Genomic DNA, 14122 nt, shown 5'->3' on the forward strand with positions numbered 1-14122 from the left:
TAGGGGGGGCACAAAGATACCACAGTCAAAAATGGGGGGGCAAAAACAAAATAAGTATATATAAATAAGATTACAAAATGCGAGAGAATTGCAGTATGCAGGGATACATTTATAATAAAACAATTTACTTATAAAAGAAGCTATTCAGTCGTCTGCTGTGTCATCCTCTGCTTGCTTCCGCAGATTCTGTCCCGTTCTTTCTGTCTCTCGTCAGTGCGCAGGCGCGCTGTTATGGTGGATCTGTGGAAGACACACTGTTATGGGGGCATCTGTGGATGACACTTATTATGCCTCTCATTAGCCCTCATTATGCCTCTCATTAGCCCTCATTATGCCTCTCATCACTCCAATATCAGCACCCATGCCTCTCATTAGCCCCCATATTAGCCCTTATGCCTCATTAGCCCTCATTATTCCTCTTATTAGCCCCCATTATGCCTCTTATCACCCCCATATCAGCCCCATGCCTCTCATTAGCCCCCATATCAGCCCTTATGCCTCATTAGCTCCCATTATAAGCCATTATGCCTCATTAGCCCACATTATGCCTCTAATTAGCCCCATATGCCTCTATTTAGCCCCCATATGCCTCCAATTAGCCCCATATGCCTCCAATTAGCTACTATATGCCTATAATTAGCCCCATATGCCTATAATTAGCCCCCATATGCCTCCAATTAGCCCCCATATGCCTCTAATTAGCCCCCATATGCCTCTAATTAGCCCCCATATGCCTCTCATGATTAGCCCCTATTATGCCCCCAGCAGCCACATTTTTTATAAAATAAAAAACCTCTTACCTCTCCTGCTCCTGGACGCCGCCTGCAATTTTCTCTCTCCTCAGTCGACTGTGCTCTGAACTGGCACGTACAGCGTGAGGTCACAGAGTGCCCTCACGCTGTGCGCAGCCCTGCACAGCCGACAGCCAAGGACCAGGAAGTGGTAAGTACAGAGCGTTTACCGCTTCCTGGTCCTTCGGTACTAATGAGCGCTTCCATAATAGAAGCGCTCATTAGTATTCACCAGCCTGCTTTGGGGAAATCAGCGGGGGGGGGGACCTGGGGGGCAAATAATAACATGGAGGGGCAATTGCCCCCCCTCGCCCCCCTGTAGCGATGCCACTACACCCTGCACTGCAACAGCTACACTATATCAGGATATAACCTACACTGACTATCTCTCCCTAACTATCTGTATTATATAGATAAGCTATCTAACTATCTAATGTAATGAGTGGAAAGCACAGAGTACATTAATGACACTGCTGTCTCTCTAAGAACTTTAAAAAACAGTAGAAAATAGCTGCTGGGGAGGTTCTTTTATAGTAAGGGGTAGGCAACTTTCCTATTGGTTGCTAGAGATGGTGCTAAGCTCAGACAAAGACAAGGCAGCCTTCTCAATGTCCCACAAGCAAGAAGCAGGGAAGGATCATGGGTTCAGATGAATAAAAATCTAGAATAGAATATAGAAAATACAAATATATATCACTATATTCTAAATATTTGCAAATTCTTGAAGTGCCGATATTCGCGATTAATATTTGTGATTTGAATATTCTCGCCCAACACTAGTGCTCATATGATTGCTGCATTCTCTTCAGCTGATTGGCAGGGGTGCTGGGAGTTGGACCCCTGAAAAACTGATATTGATGATCTATCCTGAGGATAAGGTCATCAATATAAGAAAAGTTGACAACCCATTAAAAATTACTATATGGACAATTTTTTTTTTATAGCAACACAAAGAGGCAAGAGCTTTTTCTTATTCCTTCTGGAGCTAACATCAGCAGGGAGAAAGTAATAGGCTGTAGTCATTCAAGTGTCCACCTACTCTGCTCTATATAGTGTGCAGCCTGCATGTGAATGAAGCTACCAAACAGCTGAACGAATTATGAATTTACCCAGGTGGAATATCATAAGAGGTTTTTAAAGTGCTCAAAGTGATATTATAGCTCAGTGATGAAAGTTTTTTTTGTCTCTACGATAAGATAAATATAAATAAAAATAACTGAAAGATCAATTTTCCTACATATAATTGTAGAATACATTTATGTAGATATGAAATATTATAAATTGAGAGGTGGCAACCATAACTTTTGTTCACTTTTCTTATTTTAAGCAGTCTAACACGTATTTGCAGCTGGCCATGAATCACATTAATGGTACTGTTTTGTACGGAAGCACATGTGTTCTACACCTATGGCCTCTTGATGAGAGATAAAAGATATAACCTAAAGCAATCATGACTACAAAGTAAAGTAACAAGTTTCAGGTGCGTTTAGTGAAGAAGGCATGAAATTTAGACCCACTGTGGCAACCTGGGCTCATGACGCAAGGGAGAATAAAAGTCCTTTTAATGCAAGACTATTTATTTTTCATGATTTCCCTTTGAATATTATTTTTCCTTAAATTTTATGGAAGCAAAACCCATAAAATTATATATATATATATATATATATTGACTTACGGGGGAATATCTCAATAGGGAGTAAAAATCGATTGTTTGCTGTAAAAAAGGATTTGTGATTAGTTTACCTAAGGAGGAAGAAAACAGTCAAATGGCTTCATTTGCCTTGTGATATTATGTCCGTGTGTCATTAGTAGCTCAAATAGACATTTGTACCTAAGCACTAAAATAGCCCTATGCTTGTGGCATGCATAGGAGTTGTTCTACTGGAAAAAGGACAGAAGCACATATTCCTGTGGCCTCAGATTAGGTATTACTGAAAACATGCCATGACAAAAAGTAGTAGTACGATAGAGTACATTAGTGTTATATTATTATAAATGCTAACTACTCCCAACATCCTGAAACTGTACCCTTTAATAAAGACTACAGTGCCAGGATGCCGGGAGCAGGCAGTCACCTAGGGTATCACATGGCTAATAGGATGGAATTATGCATTAAAGCGGTTATCTGTCGCTAAAAAACATCATTGTGCTAAAAAAAAAAAAACCTTTAAAAGTGCATGGAAAGATTATTAAAGGTGTAGGGAAAGGATAGGGAGGAATCATTCCACAGCATTTCTGTTGAACGGGGTTCAGTCGGGGAGGTTACAGTCCTATTACACCTTGCAGTACCGACTGGGGATCCAAATTGCCATTACACAGCTCTGTAACTCCATCATACTTTTCTCATTAGGGTGCAAGTGCTGTTTAATACAGGCATTTACAGGGGTTGTTACAAGGAAATATTTCTACGTTTTATTTGCCCTAGTGCGGTGCAGTTATATGTTCTAAAGAATTGTTTGGCTTGTATTAGTGGGAAAAAATTGCTTATTAGCCGTTGTGTGGTGAAGTGCGGAAATTACAGCCCTTTTTGTCGTGTATTAGTGGCAAAACTAAAAAATATTTGCTGCTCAGTGGTGCAGTTATCTGTTATAAAGCCCTTTTTTCCGTGTATTAGTGGAAAAAGAAAAAATATATTTGCCGCTCAGTGGTGCAGTTATCTGTTTTAAAGCCCCTTTTTTGCGTGTATTAGTGGAAAAAAGATAAATATATTTGCCGCTCAGAGGTGCAGTGATATATTCTAAAGCCCAGTTTGCTGTGTATTAGTGGCAAAATAAAAATATATTTGCCGTTCAGCATCGCACTTATCTGTTGAAAAGCCTTTTGTGTAAAAGTAGAAAAAAATTAGGGCCTAATTGCTGTTCTGCGGTGCAGTGACATATTTTAAAGCCCAGTTTTCCATGTATTACTGGCAAAATAAAAATATATTCGCTGGCCAGCGTTGCACTTATCTGTTGAAAATCCTGTTGTGTTCTGCAAAATAAAAATAAAAATTGGGCCTGGATGAAATACAGATTTCATCCAAGCCTTTAGTCACCAAGGCAAGCACAGAGGACCGGATTGTGTGAACAAGTTGGTTCTGCGGGACGTACACAAAGGACGATCTTTTGGAGGTGTTACCAAAGACATTTACTCGCCTCCTGCTATTCCTGTGTAATGACTCACGGCTATCATAGGGATATTGTTCCAAAGAAACTTGACTGTTGTTGAGTAAGCTGGTGATCAGTTCTCAGGACCTTACTTGGCTAGCAGCGATGTGGATCGTGTATGACGTGTCTGGATCAGTGTCGGCCGCTGGGCTTGTTTTCTCTGTGCCCGTTGGACCTTGCATGGACATTTCTTATGCCATCCACGCAGAGGACTTCAAGACTTTATGGAATGATATTCATAAATCAAAGGATGAGATTAAGTTGGAGGAAGTGGACATTTATTCCAATGTCTTTACTCGCATTTCTTCAGACACTTTAGAATCCACTTATCAGCAACCAAGCTCATCAACAATGTTTGTTTGCTAGACTGTCCTCCAGTTATCAGCCAAAACCCCTTACATTTCTTGATCCAGATGCATTACCATCGCGGTCACCCCGACACTGGTCATCAATCCATTCTTGTTGATGAAGCACTTTGTTTTTCCAGTTTGTCATGACATGCAACTATTCCATTCACGTGTTATCTTTGTTTTGGATTCACTCCAGTTTTTTGGGCATTAGCAATACTGATGGTTTACTGACCAAATGCTGACCGAGTGAAGGCGGATGCTCCCCAGACAGGATCCGTTTTTTGGGGGTTATTGTTCTGACGGATCAGAGGAAGGGCAAAATAATCAGTGACGTCAACACAAACTTACTGCTGACACCCTCCCCACTCTGCCAGGGAGGCTCTACTTGTATAAGCATTTAATAGAACAGGGTCTGTAGAAATCTATATGGAATTAGCTGATGACGGTGTAAAAGAAGTGCGCTTCTTCTTGGCGCTAACATTGACCTGTAAATCTGACTTCATACTGTACCTGAGTTATTTGGTCAGTTTTGGCACTGTGACTGCCCAAATAGGTAAAATGTGCAGTGATTCTAGTGTGACCCTGTCATCTGCATGTCATAGGGACTCATTATTTCACTACCAAAGAAGACTCCCTATGTGTGTTACTGCTAGGCACAGTGATCTACACCACTATAAAGGCTCCCTGCAGCCAGGAAATAGCCGTTTTTAACGTAATTTGCTGCAAATTTATTCGGATCGTACCAAATTATTCCACAAAAATTTGGGAAAAAATTTGAAAAATATGCTCATTTCTAGCTGTGGTGTATCCAGCTCTCAAACGTCTCTGCGTCCTTAGGTCTTCTCGATGCTTCACCATTCAACTCAACTGCCGGCACTTTGCAGCAGGTACAATGTGGTCACACATGCATAGCGCTGACGGGCTGTGTAGGAGGAGTGGTGCAGGCCAGGAATTATTCTGTGCTTATACAACGGACAGCAGTGCAATGTATGTGTGACAGCATTGTGCCTCCTGGGGAGCGCAGGATTTGCTCCAATCATAAGGGAATGCTTAGGTGGGTATGTATTTTTTTTTTTTTTATAGTAAAGGGGGGGGCACTGCTGAGAGACATAACTATTGCAAAAGAGGGAATAATTACCATGTAGGGGCACTAAGGGGACTGGGCGTGTGGTGTAGGCATTGGGCAGATTTAGAGGCATGGCTAAAAAAAATTGCACTATGGCACGCTATTCTGATTTTTAAAAGTTTGGGAAGTATGGAATCAGTATTCTTTGATCAATGATCCTAGCCATAAGGCTAGTATACCATGTAGTAGCCGCTGCACAGCAAATTTAGAGACAAGATGTAATCATTGTGTAGCCAAAAACCTGAACTTCCTGCAAATTAATTTGGGTTATCTACTTTCTTACTAATAGATGGTGGACTTCAGATTTTTGGTCACAGAGTGGCTGCATCTTGGCTTGGCTGTGCACTGGCACTATGGGGGACACCAAGTATGAACTAGCTAGCACCAGTAAGTGATGCAACAACTGCTATGCCTGCATCATTGCACTGGTGGTTTGCATTAAAAGGGTTCTCTGGGCTTTTTCTATTGATGACCTATTCTAAGGATAGGTCATCAATAGACATGAGCAAATTTTTCACAAATTCGATTAAGCCGATTCGCTGAATTTTTCGGAAAAATTTGCTTCGATGCAAATAAAATAAAAAATAAAATTAAAAACAGTTTAACATTAAAAAAAGCACGCATAGGTAGTCTGCTGTGGTAGTGAAACAATACTGTAAGTCAGTATGACAAGCACATGACAGGTGTCCCTCTTAGAATCACTGCATATTTCACTTATTTGGGCAGTCACAGGGCCAAAACTGACCAAATAACTCAAGTATCAACTCAGCCATACAGGTAGATGTTAGCATCAAGAACAAGTGCACTCCTTTTACACCCTCGTCAGCTGATTCCACATAGATCTCTACAGACCCTGTTCTATTAAACGCTTATACTTGTAGAGCCTCCCGGACAGAGTGGAGAGGGTGTCAGCAGTAAGTTTGTGTTGAGGTCACTGAATATTTTGCCCTTCCTCTGATCAGTCCAAACCATGACTCAAAAAACGGATTGTGTCCGTTGAGCATTTGCCTTCACTCGGTCAGCATTTGGTCAGTAATCCATCAGTATTGCTAATGCCCAAAAAAAAAAAAACAGAAGTGGATCTAAAACAGAGATTACATGTAAACCGAATATTTGCATGTCTTCTGTGTTTTCTACCCACTCCTGCTTTTGGCTACCAAATCATAAGCCAATTTTGATGGGACCATACAGGCCTTAAAGCAGCTACACAGACAGGATTCTTTGTGGTCTAATTTTTCCTTCCTTCTGACAGATCAGAAGAACTGTCAAATAAATGATGATGTCAGCCAGGCCGAAAGCCAAAATAGTGGACCAGTCATGAACTGGGGAAGGGTGGGAACAGCATGAGAAGCCAACAGAGTGGACCTATGACATAGTGGTGAGGTGAAAGGAGCATGAGGAGGCCACCGAGTGGCACAACTGACAGAGTCTGTAGGTGGCGGCAGCAGAAGCAGCAGAATTAGGAGAAGGCCACCGAGTGGCACAATGATCGAGTCTGCAGGTGGCGGCAGCATGAGGGGACCACAAAGTGGCACTATGACCAAGTCTGGAGGTGGCAGCAGCATGAGTAAGCCACAGAATGGCACAATGACAGATTCTGGAGGTGGCAGCAGCATGAGTAGGCCACAGAGTGGCACAATGACAGACCTGGAGGTGTCTGCAATATGAGGAGGCCACCGACTGCAGCGCTGAACACTGAATACAATTTGTTTTTCCACCAAAATAAGTCACAAAAGGTTTTACCGCATATAACTGCAGCGATGAACGCTGAATAAAATTAGTTTTTCCACCGAAAAGTATTTACCACATATACAGATGTAGCAGGGTTAGCACACAAACTCTTAACTTAAATTTCTTAACGCATTGCGTTATCTTGAAACAAAAGCCATTGAAAAGAAGGTGTTTGCTTAACGCAATTAGTTAGGTAACATAAAGCATGTGTGTTAACTTTACTACATCTGTAACTACAGCGCTGAACGCTGAATAAAATTAGTTTTTCCACTGAAATACGTCAATAAAGAATTTACCGCATATAACGGAGAGCGGAGATGGAAAGGGTCTTCGGATTCCCCCCGCACTATACGGACACCTCAGAAATGAACCGCTGCTCCCGACAACAGCTCCTGGGAAGGTCATGGAGCCTCCCGGGCATCCGACATCTATTCACTTAGCAGAAGGATTATTTTGAAAGTGTGCAGATTTATCATGGAGACATCAATGAGATTTTACCGCATATAACCGCATCCCTTACCACAGAATAAATTTAGTTTTTCGACCGAAATACTTTAATAAAGATTTTACTGGATATAACCGCAGCGCTGAACGCTGAATAAAATTTGTTTTTACACCGAGATACGTCAATAAAGATTTTACCACAAATATTATTGCAGCGCTGAATACTGAAAATATTTAGTTATTCGACCGGAATACGTCACTAAAGGTTTTACCACATATAACTGCAAAAGTGAACGCTGAATATATTAATAATAATAATAACTGCAGAAGTGAAATGCATATATATTTTTCTTTCTATACTGAAAATGGCCAGTCAACGCTTTTAGCAGAAATAAATGCACCAGTGAAGTGCGTATATTTTTTTCATTTTTGCACTGAAATAGGTCACTGAACGCTTTCACCACATATAACTGCAGAAGTGAAATGCGTATATACTTTTCTTTTTTGCACTGAAATACAAAATAACACATATAACCTCCGCATTTAATTGAAAATTAAAGTTTTTTTTTTTTACAGTAATTATATCTAGTTTTCTTTGCTCACACTTTCTCCTCTTGCTTGCTGCTGAGGTATCTTATTCGCTCAGTCTCCTCCACACTGTGTCAGTGTCAGTGAGAGAGAAGTGCGCACTAAGTGCAAGTGTATGCCTGCCTTTCAGACTGTAGCACACGGATGCCTCCATCACTTGCTGCACACAACAAAGCTCTGCAGAGCCGGAGAGCTCCAGGATGTAGGCGGGCAGACAGCAGGGAATGTGTAAAAGCCGTCCAGCAGAGATAGGCTGAGAGCTCACAGGATGGGAGGCGTGGTCAGTTCAGTCAGGTCAGTGGAGCCCATGACTGGAGAGGATGTGCCTTATTGCTGCAACTACACAGTATGCAAGTGGCAAGTTGTAATACTGCCACTTGCTTTCCCTGACACAGTAATTGAGATTGTAAACCACACTGCTGATACTTATGGAAACTCATGCAAGAGGGGGCGGGGCAGGGGAATACAGTGGCAGCGCTTCCTTGCGCAGAGAGAAGATCTCATAAAGACTCCTTTACTAAACAGATCAGGGGCCCACTGAGGGATTCACCGGCTCCCTGGTGGGCCAGTCCGAGCCTGTATAAGTGAAAGATCTGCACCTGTTCTGTGTTTAGAGCCACACCAGGCTTTTTCTCACAATCACTGATAGAAATCACTGGCAAAAACACTGACATGTGAATGAGGCATAAGTCTTATGAAACGAAAAGCATGCTGGGTTTAGTTTAAAAAAAAAAAACTACAGGGAGAAGTTAACAAACACATAAAGTAAGGAATATAAACATCCTGCCAAAACAGAAGGAAGGAAAGTGCTAACATGAGAAACAGATATATGGGACAAAAATATGCAGTAATAGGGTAGAAAAAATATCATTATGAATATGGAGAACATCTTTAAAGGGGTTGTGCAGGATTAGAAAAATATGGCAGCTTCAATGGAGCTCAGCTGTAATACCAGACACAACTCATGGACAGGTGCGGTGATGTTTTTGGAGAAAAGCAGTCATCTTTTTCTAATCCTAGACAGCTGCATTAACCAGTTTAAGACTGGATAATATATCCCCTTTCCAAACGGGGCTCCATTTCTATTTATTTTTCCACATGTGTCCTTGAAAGCCGTTACTTTTTTTGTTTGTTTATGTAAATAAGTTGTGTGCCTTTTTTCAGTGATACATGGAACTTTATTTCAGTATTTTTTTATATGTAAAAAACGGGAGGGTGATAGTCTGTTTTTTTTTCACATTTTCTCATCTTTTTCTTAACAACACATTGTGCAACTAAAATACTTAATTTAATTTAATGTTACCATTACCTACCATACAACATGTGGAGGTGGCTTTTTAAATTATTTTTAAAAAATGTATAAATATACATACTAGAGATGAGCAAATCAATTATATCAATTTGGAATTCATCCTGAATTTTCAAAACAAAATTGGATATTAACTAGAGATGAGAAAACTTCTAATTTGTTTCAGGTCCAACTTGTCAAACCTTTTGAAAAGTTCAATTCAAACCTGAACCAATTCTAGACATGTATGATTGCACTCAGCTGACATTAGCAAATAGCTAATGTCGTCTTATGAAAATTGCACAATGGGGGGTGACAGAAGTCCTTTAAATATAGGACCCTAGTGCTGCAAGGCCATTGACTTAAAGCATATCTGAGTTTTCAAAAAAGTTTGCATGGGTGTGCTTCTTTGTATAATCATAACTGTGAAGGAACTGGTGTTTTTTTTTTTTTTTTGGCTTCATTAAAGTCTCTTTCAGCCATATTATTCCCTGTTTCAGCCCACAGCTAGATGCATTTCTCTCAGGAGAAGGGATGCCTGTACTGTATGCTGTGACATCACTTCCCTTCCCATTATGCTTGTTTTCTAGGGTGCTTAGAAAGCTGATAAGTAGTAGGATAAACTCCTGTGATGTTCAGAAATTATGTAGAAGCAGTTGTTTTATCAGGCTCACAATCTAAGCTAGCTCTGACATGCCCTCAATTCCTCTCAGTCATATTCTTAGTCTCTGCAAGTTAGGTGGAAGTGAGACCCACGAGTGGTCATGATTATTAAATGAAGTTATTTAGAAATTTGCTAGTTACACCATTATCTATTAAATGAAATAGAATTGTGTGAATGTACAGTTTCACCTTGTGCACCTTGTAAAAATGTTGGTCGTTTACAGTAGCTTATTGACGTGACATGCTACTTCTTACAAGCAGATTTCATTATAGATTCAATAGAAGTCAATAGGGAAGCTGATCAGAAACTGCTACTAAGTTGCATGGTAGTCAAAGCTCTAAGTACATACGCCGCCGTCATGGGGCATTTGGGGCGCGGCCATGCTTCAGTTGAGAACTGCAAAGCCAATTAGGCTGTAGCTGCCTCTTATTTAACTAATGAAAACTGCCTTGTATAGCCAATCTGCATTGCTAATGGCTGTGCAGTACTTGACGGCAGCATGGCTGTGCCCTGAACCCCCCACGACAGTGCCGTGTGGTCGTACCCTAACGCACCTGGAACTCACTTCTGTCTCGTCAGTGGCTCTGGCTGCTGCTCTGTCTCTCCCTTATACTGCAGCTCAGTGTGTTCAGATTAGCTGCTATATATAAGCACAAGCCAAGTTCAAGCGCTTCAAGACGTCAGTGCACGACAAGAAGATTTTTTTTTCACATGAAGAGTAGAATTATTAGAAACTCCAAGAAACCAACCAATAAAGAAGACTAGGAAATAATTTACATATGACACATACTGGTCCAAAAGAGCCTTTGTAAGGGTAGTGGGTATGACATTACTACAGACTATATACCATTAGATACAAGAACATTTTAGTATACAAAAATTCTGAATACATATTAAAAGACAAAAATATTTCAAAATTTTTTTTTTTACTTTATGCACTAGTAGGTTGTTTCTCAGTTATACATTAAAATGTGAATATAGCAAAACTGAATCCACCATTTAAATGTGCTCTGCTAAATCTGTATGCTCAAGAAATAGGTTACATTTTACTCACCCACTGTATCACATGGTTCATCTTTATGGACACAGAAATCCGTCCTAGGAGAAGGAGGAGAAAGAGCTACACATTAATCACAATCAACTCTGTCAGACTAGTAATAATTATGTGACCAATTTGAACAGATTTGATATGCCTCAGTTGGTAGAAACAAGAATCCCTTATGGTAACCAAGACCACAGAAAAGGAAAGATTTAGATTAGCAAATAGGTATTGCAAACTTTATCTAATACTGTGAGAAGCCTTGGTATTGAGAATGAGAAATAGGCATCCTGTTTGAGTATTACAATTTACACTTAAAGCAGCCCTTACACCACAATTCCAAATACACTGTAGTTATTCCACAGCATCTTACAGTCATTGTGATCATGCATTGTCCCAGAGCTCACAATCTAAATCCTCTATCAGTATGTTTTTGGAGTGCGGGAGGAAACCATAGTACCAAGCACAGGGAGAACATACAAACTCTATGCAGATGTTGCCCTTTGGTCAGATTCAAACTTCTGATCACTTTCTGTGAACTTCCACACAGATGTGGTCACATGTGCACCCAATGACTGTCCTCGGTGGTGACGTACCCCCAAAAAGCACATAACCCAGCAATCACGTGCCACTTGTGAACATGTCACTGCTGAGGTCAGTTATAGGATACAGAAGACCACATGACACCAGGAATAGGAAGTCAAGTGAAGTGAGCATGGAAGCTACAAAGCTATACAGAGTGACAGAGAGTAGGTAAGTACAGGTACTGCTGGGTGGGAGGGGAATAAAAAAAAAAAAAAAAACTCTGCCCAACCACTATAAACATAGCTTTCATAGTGTAAATGTCTATTTTAGTGCAAATGATTAACTTCAGGCAAGGGATATAAGTATACCTTAAACTAGTACCCTAAACCAATGACAATCCAGTAATAAGCAGCCACTACAATAATACATAGAAACATGAAAGTCATGCATGAGTGAAAATTAAGCAATTTTCAAATATATATGTTAAAGTATGTAAAGTACTTTCACAACTTTTCCATTTTTTATAATTGCATTTTGGGCATTTTTATAATTGCATTTTGCTTATTTTGAGCTAAAAACTATTTTTATTTTATTGAAAAACAAATTTGTAGTGGCTCCCCTGTTTTAGTTTCTGGATATACACAGGTGCACTGCTATGAGACTGCCCCACAGTCTGCAAAAATAGGATAATGTTTCAAACGTATTAACAGGCACTCAATCATTTAGGAATTGTACCGAAAAATGATATTTATTGTATCTAGATATATATTCAAATATAATTAAAATTATCCCAAAATTAAATAGTATGAAATAAGTAATCTAATTATTATGATAAAAAATAAAAATGAAGACACAGAGATCAGATGTATGTACAGTATTTCTGTCTAGCTCAGTGACGAACAGTGGACTGTCTATACCAGAGGGAGACAGGAACACATCCAGATCAATGTACAATACAGTTGAATCTAAAAGGACGGAAGCACAATATAATCCTAATATAACTATTTTGTCCACAAAATATAAAAATCAAATAAAAGAAACATCCTTTTATAAACAGAGAAAAAAAAAGAATTTTCATTGATTGTAGATAGAGATGAGCGAATCGAATACCACAAATAGTGTGGAGCGCGAATATTCGAATCACTAATTTTAATCGAGAATAACGGCACTTCGAGAATTCGCGAAGATTTAGAATATAGTGCTATATTTTCGTATTTCGCAACCAATAGGAAAGTTGCCTACCCTTTCCTATATAAGAACCTCCCCAGCAGACATTTTCTGCATTTTTTTGCAGTTCTGAGGGCGACAGAAGTGTCATTGCTATGCTCTGTGCTTTATTGTTAATTACATTAGATAGTTAGTTAGTTAGCTTATACATGTATATATAATACAGATAGTTAGTGGAAGATAGTCAGTGTAGGTTAGATAGTGATATAGTGTAGCTGATCCAGTGTAGGTGTTAGGTAGTGTGATAGGAATTATTGTTTCTCTGCTGCCCATACATACATGCTACAGACATAGTGCTGTGATGTCATAACAATACTTAGTGTATCATTCATTAATATGTAGTCAGACCTGCTAAAATGTGAAGTTGCACGTATTTCACAAAAATATGCGCAATACTAATTGCCGATTTTGCACAATCGCGAATATATTGGAGCACTTTATCTGCATATACAGTCATTGCCGTAAATGTTGGCACCCCTGACATGCATGTTTTGCTATACACATGTTTATTCCCTTTGTGTGTATTGGAACAAAACCAAAAAAGACTTTGTTTTGGACATAATGTCACACGAAACTCCAAAAATGGGCTGAAAATTATTGGCACCCTTTCAAAATTGTGGATAAATAAGATTGTTTCAAGCATTTGATGCTCCTTTAAATTAAACTCACCTGGGGCAAGTAACAGGTGTGGGCAATATAAAAATCACACATGAAAGCAGATAAAAAGGAGAGACGTTCACTTAGTCTTTGCATTGTGTGTCTGTGTGTGCCATACTAAGCATGGACAACAGAAAGAGGAGAAGAGTACTGTCTGAGGACTTGAGAACAAAAATTGTGGAAAAATATCAACAATCTCAAGGTTACAAGTCCATCTCCAGAGATCTAGATTTGCCTTTGTCCACAGTGCGCAACATTATCAACAAGTTTGCAACCCATGGCACTGTAGCTAATCTCCCTGGGCATAGACGGAAGAGAAAAAGGCTCAGGGAGCATCAGTGTCAGCGCAAACTATCTGTCAACATTTAAATGAAACGCTATGGCAGGAAACCCAGGAGGACCCCACTGCTGACACAGACATAAAAAAGCAAGACTACATTTAGCAAAAATGAACTGGAGTAAGCCAAAATCCTTCTGGGAAAATGTCTTGTGGACAGATGAGACCAAGATAGATATTTTTGGTAAAGCACATCATTCTACTGTTTA

At 39.8% G+C, this 14122-nt stretch overlaps 1 protein-coding gene across 1 annotated transcript in view; it reads right to left on the reverse strand.

Moving 5' to 3' along the window:
• The window catches only part of ADAMTS19 (ADAM metallopeptidase with thrombospondin type 1 motif 19), a 355301-nt gene that overhangs the window by 227755 nt on the left and 113424 nt on the right, over positions 1-14122 (reverse strand). The window contains exon 7 of the mRNA XM_044291002.1: positions 11183-11226. Within this exon, the coding sequence (XP_044146937.1) occupies positions 11183-11226 (44 nt within the window). The remainder of the gene's footprint in view (positions 1-11182; positions 11227-14122) is intronic.

This window comes from Bufo gargarizans, chromosome 1, assembly GCF_014858855.1.
Source record: "Bufo gargarizans isolate SCDJY-AF-19 chromosome 1, ASM1485885v1, whole genome shotgun sequence".
In the NCBI taxonomy this organism is placed as follows: domain Eukaryota; kingdom Metazoa; phylum Chordata; class Amphibia; order Anura; family Bufonidae; genus Bufo; species Bufo gargarizans.